This window comes from Musa acuminata, chromosome BXJ1-7 (assembly GCF_036884655.1).
Source record: "Musa acuminata AAA Group cultivar baxijiao chromosome BXJ1-7, Cavendish_Baxijiao_AAA, whole genome shotgun sequence".
In the NCBI taxonomy this organism is placed as follows: Eukaryota; Viridiplantae; Streptophyta; class Magnoliopsida; order Zingiberales; family Musaceae; genus Musa; species Musa acuminata.
In genome coordinates, this window is record NC_088333.1 from 40,706,250 (window position 1) to 40,719,775 (window position 13,526).

Here is a 13,526-nt window from a genome sequence, read left to right on the forward strand (position 1 = left end):
CGTTCAGTAGTTCTGGGAGACGACGAGCAGCAGCTATTATCACCTTCGGAGATTTTATTTTAATGTTATTTAATCACCAAATATCGAAGATTTAAATATATTAAATCAAATATCATCTTTATTCACTCATTTTTCTTATAGTGATAATATCTTAAAGAGTCTATTAAGTCCTCCATATTTTAATTTTTAATTGTTTTAATATTTAAATTAATAATGATGAGAGAGAGAGAGAGAGTGGGGCTGCCTTATCCCACTGTGGTTAGGTTGTCCCCTTTCTCTCATTGTACTTGAAGGTTCTGCTATATGATCAACGCATAAGATGGCAGCTCAGAGGATCCTAATCTCATCTGCCCCATTTCTTCCCCCGCTAGTCCCCTCTCCTCCTCCTCCTCCTCATCGTCGTCGTCTTCCGAGATTGAAGCCATGCTTCAGAGCCAGCTTACAAGGCCACCATCCTTCAGAGGTTCCCTTAAAGCCCTCGAAGCTGACATCAACCACGCCAACACCCTGTAATCTCCCTCCCTCTCACATCTTGTATATTTGTGTATGTTGTTTCTGTCCAGATAGTGTTGGTGATCCATGCGGTGGTGGATGCTTCTATTTTTGGTCTGAATTCTGTGATTTCGTCATCGGATGACATGGTCTTCATGTCCTGGTGCTTTGGATCACAGGGCAGATGCTATTCGGAGAACCTACGGTGGTGCCTGTCTTCAGATGAGGGTGTCTTGCAGCCCGTTGGCCCCCGTCTTTCTCTTCCTGATGCAGTGGTTGGACTGCACTTGCTCTTATAGCCTCCTTCGTTATTTAGGGCTTTTCCAGATACTTGTCCACAAGGTACTCTTTGAACCGTTTCAGGTGTCGATCATCGAAGAAGGATTGCAGTGCTTTGGTAGCTGTAAGACTGACAACTTACTTGCTGCATTATGCAGGTTTATGTTGATGGTATGAGAACTATATCCACCTTTGAAAGACGGGCTAGCATTAGAGAGTTCTATGGTGCATAATCTGAACTTTATATTCTTTTGTGTGTGTTCCAAGGGTCTTAAATTGCCTAAGTTTGATATATATGTATATTATCCTCACACAGTTATTTCCATTAAACAAAATTTGCAGCTATCATATATCCTTCTCTTCAACAACTCGAGAGCAACTTGGCGGAAAGAGAACAATCTAACGAGAAAGGCCGAGCTAAAGAGATGGTTGGCAGGAAAAGGATGGAAGAGTGGAAGAAGCTCGCTGATAGGGATTTGGACAGGGACGACGAGTGTGGAATTTGTCTGGAAGTTTGCACCAAAATGGTCCTGCCAAGCTGCAACCATGCTATGTGCATAAAATGCTATCGCGACTGGTGATTGCTTACCCCTGTGTCATGTTGTTATGTTGTCGTTCACTTTCAAATTCCATTTGGCAGTACATCTTGTTTTCCTTTTTACTGAATTTGACATTTTTTTTACTTTCAGGAATGTGAGATCTCAGTCTTGCCCCTTCTGTAGGGGAAGCCTCAAAAGAGTTCAATCAAGAGACCTATGGGTTCTTACAAACAGGGACGATGTCATTGACACTGTGGCTTTAGAGATGGACAATGTAAGGCGTTTCTATCGCTATATAGATAGTTTGCCGCTGATCATTCCCGACACCCTTTTCTTTGTCTATTATGACTATGTAGTATAATCAGGAGACTTGAGGAGAATGGTGTAAGATTGTTTGAAAGCCGACCATCCCTGGTGGAATGGGTCTGGTAAGAGAAAGTTCTTCCAATCTCACACTTACTCAAATTGTGCAGTAGACGACCATTGTAACTCTCCTCAGAATAATTGCATATGAAATTTGTTCTTGTGAAACCTGATGTACATGTGTATTGCCAGGGTTGACAGGAAACTTGTGAGAGAAAATGTAAAAAAAAAAAAAAGAGAGAGGGAAGCTCACTATCTGCTAATTAACTTTGTGATAATGTCATTGTGCCTTAAAGTTAGCTGAACACCTTGTTTTCGGTTAAGTTATGCTTGATACTTATGATTATGTTTGATGATAAATGTTGAGAATGCGATAAACTGAATTTAGATTTTTCTGTAACTTTCTTTTGTATATATAAACCTTATTCACCAGCGGCTAGGCCTAGTTATATGTTTTGATAGAGATTGTTTTTGTCGGTATAACTTGTCGAGTTATAGTGTTTTGTATGACGTGTTAATATTAGCTTGGAACTTGGGCAACATAAGTTTATATTTGTTGTTCAGGGTTCATATGTCTCTGTTACTTATGCAGCCTTAGGTCAAGGTGTCAAACTAAGAATATGAAGGTACATTTAAGTGTTCAATTGTAGGCCAAAACTAACTGAGAATAAGAATTACAATACCTGAAGCAATTTATAGGTAGAACATTTGGAAGATGTCAAATTTGAATGCCTGGATGTTGTTTGCAATATCATGAAGCTAGTTTGTTGATGTGAACTCTTAGCTGCTACCCGGTGACTTGAATAACTTATAAGAATTTGGAAGATGCCTCTGAAGTTGTTATTTGTCGAGGCCTTTGAAATAAAAAAGGAGTTACATGAGTATACACTGAATCAGGTGGTTATCCAACCCAGGAGGACTTGATGATAAATTATTGATTATTCTGATCAAAATCTTGCTGATGATTGTTCTCTGGTAACAATTCATATCTAACTCATAAGAATCATTATGCACATGTGTTTGGTTCTAGTAACAATGTATTTATTTGTTCATGTAATTGGCAATGTGAAGATAGTAGAAGTTTACAGTATTTAGCTCCTGAACCACGATAAGCATTTTCATGGATTGGTGCAAATAACCGGTGGAATGAAGTTATTTTGATAAATCATCATAAAAAATATGGGCATAATTTTTGTGCAAGTGAGGTTAGACTTGTGCTGCTCTTTTAGCCATTTCTCTCATGCTTTCTGTAAACAAAAAATGTTGCCTGTGAACATCAAAAGAACATGACAAGGCATGAGTTGCTATCTTCTATCATAGACTTACAATTGCTCTGATATACGAGAATTACATATGTAACCTCTGTTGTCAATCAATAGTTAGAGCTGGCCCTGTGAATCAGTTGGCACATTTCACTGTATTGCATTGTTTAATCATTTCTTTGTGTTATTCCTTTGTCTCTTAGTCACGGACAAAACTGTAAATAGCATGGAGAGAGTTTACAGTAGACTTGACAGTCTCAGTTTGATTGGCTTTTATGACTGTTTCAGGTTTGTAAACACAGGTTATGTGCAGTCGTCGTGTCGTTCGTCGTGTAGACGTAAAATTGTCCAAAAACATATTATCCAAACAGGCATTGTTTTATCATTTCTCTTCTAGGTAAAAGATTTTGGACAGACATGAGATGCAATTCATTATTTGTTGCTGGAACAAATGAACCTGTTTTTGGCGACTCTGTTTCTTTGGTGTGTGAAAAAATAAATGGATTGAGCTTGGTAATTTGGTTTTGATAGACCAAAACCATTTATCAATCAGAAAAGTCCCAAGTGATGACTAGAAGTATGGCTTGGTTGACCCACGCCTCCTTTCTGCATGGTTCCTCCTGCTTGTGTTCTTAGTTCATTGTGGCAGGAAGATGGCAGTAATGAAATCAGTTGCAGTATATGGATGTGGAAGCTGTGAACATTCGTTTCTTCTTGAATGCTTTTGCACCTTAATACTTGCATAGGAAAACTGTATTAGAGATTAATACTTCAGTCAATTAGGTTTATAAGGAACATATAAATTTCAATTAGGTTTATAAGGACGAGAGTTAAAATATAAATTTTAATTTGTCAAAAATTAAATTGATTAGTCTGAATTATCTGTTCCATTCATGGAGTTATGACGTGCGTGAATATTTCATTTCGGATCCGGTGAACTTTTCGGACCTCTGATACGCATTCGTCGATCCGACAGGCCCCATTGCGGATCACGCCAGTATAAATCCGCCACGTCGCTCTCTAATTGACCAAAACTATTTTCTTCGAACATTCGGACCTACCCGGGAATCCACGTTTCTTGTGACGGGCCCCACCGCAGGCTCACACGCGTGATTGTCTGCGGGTAGGGAATGCGAGAAGCGACCTAAAATGGGGCGTGTCAAGTTCTCAAAGATGGAGCGGAATGGGCCACGTGTTAACAGGATAGGGATCCGCTCGACCCGACCCCTCTCTCTCATGACGTGTACACCGAACCGAGAGCGTCTCTCCATATATAAACAGCGCAACTGTTGCTCAATCCCCTCTCCCCCCTTCAACCCCCTTCTCCGAAACGCCGAATCGAATTCGCCGGATCGATCGAAGACCTCCCTCGAGATCCAATTCTTCTTAGGGCTTCCGATCTTCTTCGCCCCCTCGCCCCTCTTGGCTCGAGATCCCCGAGCCAAAAGCCGATCGAGGTTCTCTTTCGATCTCGTTACGTTCTGCAGGCGATTTTCTGGTTTCTTGGACGAGTTTTGTTGAGATGCGTTTGATTCGTAGGTTGGTGGCGCGATTGGGGGAGAGGAGATGGCGTCGCCGAAGAAGGAGGGGTTCTTGACGGAGGAGCAGAGGGAGGTGCTGAAGATAGCGGCGCAGAAGGCCGAGGTGCTGTCCTCGTCGCCCAAATCGCCCACCAAGCTGGTGCTCTCCGAGATCCATACTAAGGGCGGGGGCGGGGGTGGCGGGGGGAGGTCTCCGTCTTCTGGGGTGAGGCACGTGCGGCGCTCACATTCCGGGAAGCTAGTGCGAGTGAAGAAGGGTGAGTGATGCTTTGTCTTGGTTTTCTCTCTCTTTTTTCGCTGGTAATCTTCAGATTATGCTATGCGGCGTTTGGAGATGATCTGAAACATGAACTGATGGACGTCCGACTTTAATATATTTGTTATCCCTTAATTTTAAGGTGAGTGAGTGGGATAAAGATACTTAGGTTAGAAGGCATGACGAGTCGATTTTATGTTTTTGTGCACAGTATGGCGTCTTTATCTGTATTTTTATTTCATAATATACTCTGTGGCAATAACGTCAGATTACAAAATTAAAAATGAAGAGAATAGGTCAGAATTTAAAATACAAAACACTGCAGACAGGCAACGTTGTACTGCTGATGATCTGGACTTTTCATTAATCTGCCGGTGTATGTATTTTGTGCTAGTTTGTGTGAAAAATTTTGTGTAATTGTTTTGGTCATATGTAGTTTTAGATATGCTGAGTTGCCTACGGATGCATAAGAGCTCAATTTTGGAAAGGCAATTTAAAGGAGGGGGGATAATTAACTGGGGCAGGATTGAGAATCTTCTTGTCCCCAATTTTTCTGGGATTGTAATAACTCTTTGTCAAGATAGCTACCAGGAGATGAGGATAGGTTGCTGAGGGATATCAGAATTTATTTATTTTTCATTGTTCTGTAGTAAAACCATCTCTCTGGATTTCTTTTTTTTTCATTGTTTTTTTCATCCCTTCAGTTGACCAAATTTCCGTTGCCTTTTAGAGAAGTCTCATATAAATAGAAAACAAGAGCGTCAGCGTATATTTCGTAGATTAGGTTAGTAATCCTTGGATCAATCTGCCAACACTGACTGCAAACCATCTTAAAATTTGCAGTTTTGGCTGGTTTGCATAGGTTTTTGTCATATATATATTTGATATGATAATCTTGAATGGGTTTTATAATGAAATTGGAACATTAAATGATCTATAAATGTCATTGTAGGTTACTTGATCATGTACAACTTGAACTTTGAACATGAGTGAAGTAATGTTATGAACATGCCAGATTTGGATTGAAGGTTGATGAAATTATGTCAAAAATTGTAAAATGATGAGCATGAATAAATATATTTTGTGTTTTATAAGTCCTGATACATTATAGAAAGTAACGAGAAGCATATACAACTAAAAAAATTACAAGTTTGTTATGTTCGAAAAACTGCTTTTTAGTCCTCAATAATTCATTTGGGGCGTGTTAAATGAATCACGTTTAGAAAAAATATTGATTTAACAATTTACTTTGGTTGCATAATATATCAGACTTTTGGTACTTTGTTGGAGTTGCATCTAGCCTAATACAATGTTACTTTTTTGGTCATGCTTCATTGAATTATTTCATTCATAATGGGTTTCGTCAAAGAAAGAAGCCAGGGGGAAAACCAAGGCATGTGATGGACCCTTTACTTTAATAAATGATGCTGATGCATGCCTTCTTTAGGTCTTTTGGCAGACTAAGCTACTTTATCCGTTCATGTACATTGAGGTTGGCAGTGGTTTGAGCCCATCATGCCCAAGTTTTAGTGAAACAACCTTCTATATTCACTATGGTTTGTGATCTGCATTTATGGCTGGTATATCTCAAATTAAGTTTTGAATTGTAGTAATAAGATGTGTTCTTAGATAAAACAACCTTATGCATCTCACTTTAGGTGCAGTAAGAATTGTCTGTTTTTATGTGCAGTTGTTACATATAAATCTGTAAATTTGGGGAGTTTTGCCTTTTTAAGCACCCAAGGTCATCTTAGTACTTCTATTGGCCCTCATATCTAATTATTATATTATGCAAAATTTATCAGATCCTACCATTGATTACACCTTTAGTGGTCTGCCATACAACACATGATTGTTTTCTTCAATTTTTTTGACCAAAAGAAGCCTGTATATGATGCCCAGCTTGCAACTTTCTCCTTGATACCCTTGATACTTCCTTGAAACTAAATTTCTTTGTGGTTTGCACATCTGAGTTCCTTCGTGAAATTTAGTAATTTGTTATATGGAGTGGATTAAATCTTCAATTCTTGGCTAAGCTATCATAAACTGGTTCCAAAGATCATATTTTGCAGACAAAAAGAAAATTAATGTGTTGAGTAACCACGTTGTTCGTAGCATCAAGTTCATTTTTAATTATACAAGCATCACTGCTTCTCATGAGGAAGTTCTGCAACCTTAGACACAAGGATTGCGTGTTTCGAAACTGCAATCGTACTTACCTTGTTTGATTTCTCATAAAGCTGATGCAAACGGTTTGTCACATTGCAGGTTTTAGAGAATTGATTGTTAGCTTTTTAGAATTATAGCTGTTGCACTATTTTACCTTCAGATGGTAACCTTGCCATATGTTTGTGCAAAATCCTCAGACTATTGCTTTCATTCTTTTGGCTTTTACATTTCTGATCATGTGTAAAGCTTTAATAGTTCTAGTCGTCAATTGTTACTGCTAAAGTTTTAGATGAAACTAATGAACAGGCAACAGTAAAACTACCTGTTGAGTTTAAAAAAGAAATCAAGTGACAATATATCATTTGAATTAAAAAATTCTATGAAGACAAATCCTATAATAAAGATCTGTCGAGGTATTTATGATGTGGTCATGCAAAGTTGATGAAAGTCGCACCCTTTTAAAAATAAGCTAATTGGAGTTTGAAATTTGATAACATGTACATGATTATAGAAACATGATTCCTAAGTTGATTTGCTTCAGCTGCTGCTTAACAGATGCTAAAGAGAATTCTACCAGCCTATTAGTGAAGACATACTGTCATCATTCTTTTCCATCTTGTTTGAGAATGTTTGTCTATCGATGGGACTTTTACTTTTTGTTGGGACCTTTTCTTTGGGGTGTTTGAGTGGGTAAGGGTGGGCCAGATATCCACCATCGACATTGGCAAATGTAATTAAGGTAGCTGTATATTCTATGGCACCAGTGTTGGTGTTCAAACTGGGCAACTTGTATTTACATTTAAGTTGAGAGATCAAGAGAAAATACTTTTGACCATGATACCCCACTATTCTTATTAGTTATATAACTATCAGTCAGGTCTTAGTTGAGATCATCTAACAAAGTTGGATTATGTATGGAGAGATTAACATATTCCTTTCTTGTAAAAGACCATAGAGTCACTACTCACTATTTTAGCATAATTTGTGAAAGCTAGTACTGCAATAGAAATTTTGAAGAAAAAAATATTTTGCTAGCTTTTGCTTCATCAAGAAATGCCATATTGTCAATTGTTGTTTTTTTTTTTGGGCAATAACATTACAGTTTACATTCTGAAGCATTCTGGTTCTAGGTATTCATTCTAATGTCATTATAGGCCACCACTTTTTATACTTTACCAATTACATTAGTTGGATTTCCTGTTATTTTTATATTTTGCTGTCTTTTTCAAGAAGGTTGTCTTCATCTCTCTCTGTTGACAAAACCAAAGGAAGAAGAATATCAATTAGAATATATGCACTAGCTTACTTAATAACTTTTTCAATGTTTAGATATATGACTGGCAAGTCGGTTTCTTACTATTGCTTATTTTGTTTTTGCTCTATGAATTGTTGTTAATTATTTTTAATGCTTTGTCACCCAATATTAACTTTTTGTATTGCTTTGAAATTCTAGATATCCCCCCTTTCAGCATTTTATATATAGTGTAGAGGTCTACTTGTTATTTTTATACATAATTTTTAGATAAGAAAAGAGAACTTATTAACTGGATGCTAATGCCCATGGAAGGCTTTTTAGATGAATCTCTCATGCTATTCTAGTTGTTCTATTGTTCGTAGCTGGATGTTAATGTTTTTGGAGGGTTTTTCAGATGAATTATAATTTATAGGGTATTTTCTCATGCTACTCTAGTTTCTCTATTGTTACTTGATTCCTATAAGAATTTTATTTATTTTAGCTTTGTCTAAACATGGATGTTCTTGGATATCTCCACCATTCCTAGTTAGGGTTAAAATTGATGTGGAGATCATCCATGAATATCCAGAATTAGAATTGTCACGCTGTTAGATTTGAGTTATTGTTGAAGTAAAAATTATGGAGTGGCAGTATCGATTGCATTTGGTGGTTGTAGGTTGTTCTGCATCTGTTCATGGACTAGTTAGATTTTGTTGGAGACAATCAGCATTTACTAATACCGTAATTATGACATTATAGAAACAATTGATTTCAAAAAAAAAAAATTCATGGACTCAATTTGATTTGTTTTCTAAGTAGTTTAAAGGACAAGCAGTTCTTAGTCTTGTTTATACTTATTATATACTCTCAATGTCTACTGCATCATGTTGCTACTATACTATTTAGTTTCAATATTTCAGCTAAAAGTATAAATTTATTAATATTGTTGTCATTGGTTCTTTATTATTGTCTTTTTCTTAACAAATCGGAATGTTCCTTCACCGAGTATGTGATTCAGATGGTGCTGGTGGCAAAGGAACATGGGGCAAGCTCTTGGATGCTGATCCTGATTCACGCGTCGACCCGAATGATCCTAATTATGATAGTGGAGAGGTATGAGACTCTCACATTCACTCTTTTATATCTGGAGACATACATATGACTTCATATGCATATATGAAGGTGCTTGTGTATTTTTGTACAGTAGTTATATCCTTCTTTTGTTATCATGTATGATTAGGGAAAGCTCAAGAAACAGACACTTGATGAGGATTACACATTCATTGTGTTTGCAATTTCAGGAACCATATCAGCTCGTGGGTGCCACTCTTTCTAACCCTATAGATGACTATAAGAAATCTGTGGCAACAATCATAGAGGAGTATTTCAGCACTGGTGCGGTAGAAGTGGCAGCCACGGATCTTGGAGATATTGGGTCTGATCAGTATCATCACTTCTTTGTTAAGAAACTTGTTTCCATGGCGATGGACCGGCATGACAAAGAGAAAGAGATGGCATCTGTTTTGCTATCCTCCCTGTATGCCGATGTAATTACTTCGGCCCAGATCAGCCAAGGGTTTCTCATGTTACTCGAGGCTGTTGACGATTTGGCGCTTGACATACTTGATGCTGTTGATGTGCTGGCTTTGTTTATAGCCCGTGCAGTTGTTGATGACATCCTACCTCCTGCCTTTCTCACAAAAGCGAAGAAAACACTTTCTGAATCCTCTAAAGGTCTTCAGGTTGTTCAAACTGCTGAAAAAAGTTATCTCTCGGCTCCCCACCATGCAGAGTTAGTTGAGCGTCGATGGGGTGGCACCACTCATTTCACTGTCGAAGAGGTCAAAAGGAAGATCTCAGATTTGTTGAGAGAATATATAGAGAATGGAGACACAGCAGAGGCCTGTAGGTGCATAAGGGAGCTGGGAGTTTCGTTCTTCCATCACGAGGTTGTGAAGCGGGCACTGGTGCAGGCAATGGAAAATCAAACATCAGAGCCTCTTATATTGAAGCTTTTAAAAGAAGCAGCAGAAGAACTTTTAATCAGTCCTAGCCAGATGACCAAGGGTTTCTCACGGCTTGCTGAGAGCCTCGATGACCTGTCTGTTGATATTCCTGCTGCAAAATCCTTATTCCAGATGATAGTTCCTAAAGCGATTTCTGGTGGATGGCTTGACCCTTCTTTTCTCCAATCAAAAGAGGCAGAGGACGAAGACAGAGATGAAGGTTATGAGAAATTGAGGAAGTACAAAGAAGAAGCTGTTACGATAATACGGGAATACTTTCTCTCTGATGACATACCAGAGCTTATTAGAAGTCTCGAAGATTTAGGTGCTCCGGAGTACAATCCTGTTTTTATTAAGAGACTAATAACCCTTGCGATGGACCGCAAGTACAGGGAGAAGGAGATGGCATCTGTTCTGTTATCTGCGCTTAGCATGGAAATATTCTCAAGAGATGACATTGTTGATGGGTTCATAATGCTGCTCGAGTCAGCTGAGGATGCGGCATTGGACATATTGGATGCCTCAAATGAGCTAGCACTATTCCTGGCCAGGGCCGTAATTGATGATGTCTTAGCACCGCTCAACTTGGAGGAGATCAACAGCAAGCTCCCGCGCAATTGCAGCGGGAGTAAAACTGTTCACATGGCTCGCTCGCTAGCATCTGCTCGGCATGCTGGTGAGAGACTTCTGAGATGCTGGGGCGGTGGCACTGGTTGGGCGGTGGAGGATGCAAAGGACAAGATAATAAAGCTTCTGGAGGAATATGAGAGCGGAGGCGATGTGGGAGAAGCGTGCCAGTGTATCCGTGATTTGGGAATGCCTTTCTTCAATCATGAAGTGGTAAAGAAGGCATTGGTTATGGCGATGGAGAAGAAGAACGAGAGGCTGTTGGGTTTGCTGCAGGTGTGTTTCGATGAATGGTTGATCACCATGAATCAAATGACAAAAGGGTTCTCAAGAGTAAGGGATGGGCTCGATGACTTAGCTCTTGATATTCCCAATGTGGAGGAGAAGTTCCAGCAGTACATGGAGCACGCGAGAAAGCACGGCTGGCTTCTGGCGTCCTTTTAGGTTATAGCAGCTATGCCTCACTTCATTTCGTCCCTTGTCGGCTGGAGCGTTTGTTCAACCCGTGGCGGCGGTTTGATTCTCGTTTTCCGGTTCATGCAGTTTTCGGTTCGTATTGCTGGAAATGTGGGATTGAAATCACGCGTGCCTCCTTTTGACTTCACTGGGATCGTTCCTCTTTAGTTGGGTTGGGTTGGGTTTTTTTTAATTATTATTATTATAAATTTGCTTTTGGTAGTATTTTTATTGGTGATAGATTTCAGATATCAGGATTAGTGAGACATATTCTTATGGTATTGCCATGAAGAAGACGAATGGGTCCTTCATTATGTATATGTTGGTCCCGGCTTCTCATCAACCGAAGGTGTCTCTGCCTTTTATGGTTCTCTTGGAATGGATGACATTTCCATTTCTAACTTTTCCTTTCTGCTGAAAAAAATTCGAACTTTTCGTTTTGCTGACTCCCACTGCTACTCGGAAGGATCGTCTGATACTTCATATCGAAGACGGCTGGCTCAGGTGGTGTATTACTGCCGTGTACACAATCGCTATCGACATCGTAAGAACCGATGTCTTGTTTCTATATATCTTAGATTAACCAATGACAAGCCAGGTATAATAGACGGGTAACGGAATTAACGGGTGTAAATGTTATCGATCTTGGTCGTGACCGACTTATCTTCTTACCCCATAACAAACTTTATCGTTTCTTTCGTTCCCTCTCGCTCGCAGTTGGTTCTCTTCTCGCCTCTGGTGGCCGCGACAGCGAGGGGTATCCTCCGCGCGCGGTCTCCCCCTCACCCACCCCGGCCATCGCTGCCGGTTCCTCTACGTCCTATCTCTCTCATCTCAGTCCGAATCCGCCAAGGCCAAGCGCATCGAGACCTTCTCCGCCGGACAAACCGCAAGATCGACCTCGGCGAATGCGGCTCCATGATCTTGGATGCCCTCATCAAGATCAGGAACGAGACGGACCCCTCCGTCTCTTTCCGCCGGTCCTTCCGAGTGGGCGAACATCGATGGCTACAACGGCGTCGCCCGCCTCACCAAGATCCTGTACTCGGCGGCAGTTGGTGATCGTTGATCCGGTCGTGGACATAGTCACAGTTCATTACAAGTGCGTGAAGCTGTGGATCAAGATGAAGCCCTGGTGCCCGGCAAAGGACGGGGATCTCGAAGGATGGCGCGGAACTGGTCGGGATGTACGAGTGCGAGACCTACCTCGGGCCCGCATGCCCTCCAGGTATTGCTCATTCTTTTATTTGATTTCTTTTCTAAAGAAATCTTTCGCTCTGCTTTGTTCGCTTTCAAGATTTATATATGTTTTTTTCTTGAATAATTTTCATGTGATACATGATTTTTTCCTTGGTGCTTAATTGACTGACCTATGGCAGTAATTTCTCAATGTTGAGCGGATTTCTTTCTTTCTCTTTCCTTCTTTTGCCCGATGAAGCCCCACCGGCCACCCGCGGAAGGAGATCTCCCAGGGCACGAAGGAACCGCGAGACCTACTGCAGAACCTTCTGTCCTAGCTATGGAACCGTGAGACGTACCTCGGCCCCGCCGCTCTCCACGCCCGCAAGTATTACTCCTTTCGCCTGATTTCTTTTCTAAAAATGTCTATCTCAGCTTTGATTGCTTTCAAATAGCTTAAAGATTCCTTATCTTGAAAGTCTTATGTAATTTCTGATTGTTTCTTCGTGCTTAATGACTTATCTATAATGAAGTGAATGTATCTTTTTAGTACGATGTTGTCTACATGTGTGATGTTGATATGTATATATATATATGTATATACATGTAGACATCATCTATATATATATACATATCTATATATATGTATATATATATATATATATATGTACATATATATATATATATATATGTACATATATATATATATATGTATATATATATATATATATACATATACATATATGTATGTATATATATATATATATATATATATATATACATATACATATATATTTATAGACAATGGCACAATGTTTATAATTCCAATAGGTTGAACATGAGCTGGTGTAGGAAGGATTTGGAATTGGTTTACAATTTGTGCTGTATGTGCTGAGTTGGGTAGTCATCGTCTTCTTTGCTTCCACATTTGTCTCTAAAGAATAAACATGACTGCGAGATTTGGATTAGTGTTTTTATGTATTATGTTTGCGATGTTTGTTCACAGACAATTGTCTTTGAGAAATATTTTGTTGTGCTTGATGTAGAACTTCATTTGATTGTTGATCAGTCAATTTTTTGTGCTAGTATTCTTTCTTGTGGTTTATTTATTTCTCTGTTTGTC

General features: G+C 39.3%; 2 protein-coding genes and 1 long non-coding RNA gene across 4 annotated transcripts; all 3 read left to right on the forward strand.

The window, feature by feature from the left end:
* The first annotated feature begins 226 nt into the window (after window positions 1-226).
* On the forward strand, window positions 227-1,841 carry LOC103992601 (E3 ubiquitin-protein ligase AIRP2). Of its 2 annotated transcripts, XM_065193144.1 has the most exons (6): window positions 227-509; window positions 672-834; window positions 930-996; window positions 1,114-1,348; window positions 1,461-1,584; window positions 1,667-1,841. In XM_065193144.1, exons 1-6 carry the CDS (start codon window positions 424-426, stop codon window positions 1,682-1,684), a joined length of 693 nt encoding a protein of 230 aa, XP_065049216.1. In that variant the 5' UTR covers window positions 227-423; the 3' UTR covers window positions 1,685-1,841. The 2 variants fall into 2 exon arrangements, with proteins under 2 accessions (XP_065049216.1, XP_009410654.2); XM_009412379.3 differs by having other exon boundaries at window positions 1,461-1,841.
* Window positions 1,842-4,226: 2,385 nt separating this feature from the next.
* LOC135679409 (MA3 DOMAIN-CONTAINING TRANSLATION REGULATORY FACTOR 1-like) lies at window positions 4,227-11,595 on the forward strand. Its single transcript, XM_065193143.1, has 4 exons — window positions 4,227-4,392; window positions 4,475-4,733; window positions 9,154-9,248; window positions 9,437-11,595. Exons 2-4 carry the CDS (start codon window positions 4,502-4,504, stop codon window positions 11,210-11,212), a joined length of 2,103 nt encoding a protein of 700 aa, XP_065049215.1. The 5' UTR covers window positions 4,227-4,392; window positions 4,475-4,501; the 3' UTR covers window positions 11,213-11,595.
* Window positions 11,596-11,891: 296 nt separating this feature from the next.
* Window positions 11,892-12,955, forward strand: LOC103992603 (uncharacterized). Its single transcript, XR_672288.3, has 2 exons — window positions 11,892-12,452; window positions 12,663-12,955. It is a non-coding gene; the product is annotated as an uncharacterized LOC103992603 (long non-coding RNA).
* Window positions 12,956-13,526: the final 571 nt, after the last annotated feature.

Bases quoted from the DNA above. Each gene is read 5' to 3' on its own strand.
- LOC135679409 (XM_065193143.1), top strand. From the start codon at position 4,502: ATGGCGTCGCCGAAGAAGGAGGGGTTCTTGACGGAGGAGCAGAGGGAG. The intron at 4,734-9,153 runs GTGAGTGATGCT...TATGTGATTCAG, and splicing joins GCTAGTGCGAGTGAAGAAGG to ATGGTGCTGGTGGCAAAGGA. The intron at 9,249-9,436 runs GTATGAGACTCT...TTGCAATTTCAG, and splicing joins CTAATTATGATAGTGGAGAG to GAACCATATCAGCTCGTGGG.
- LOC103992601 (XM_009412379.3), top strand. From the start codon at position 424: ATGCTTCAGAGCCAGCTTACAAGGCCACCATCCTTCAGAGGTTCCCTT. The intron at 997-1,113 runs GTGCATAATCTG...CAAAATTTGCAG, and splicing joins TAGCATTAGAGAGTTCTATG to CTATCATATATCCTTCTCTT. The intron at 1,349-1,460 runs GTGATTGCTTAC...TTTTACTTTCAG, and splicing joins ATAAAATGCTATCGCGACTG to GAATGTGAGATCTCAGTCTT.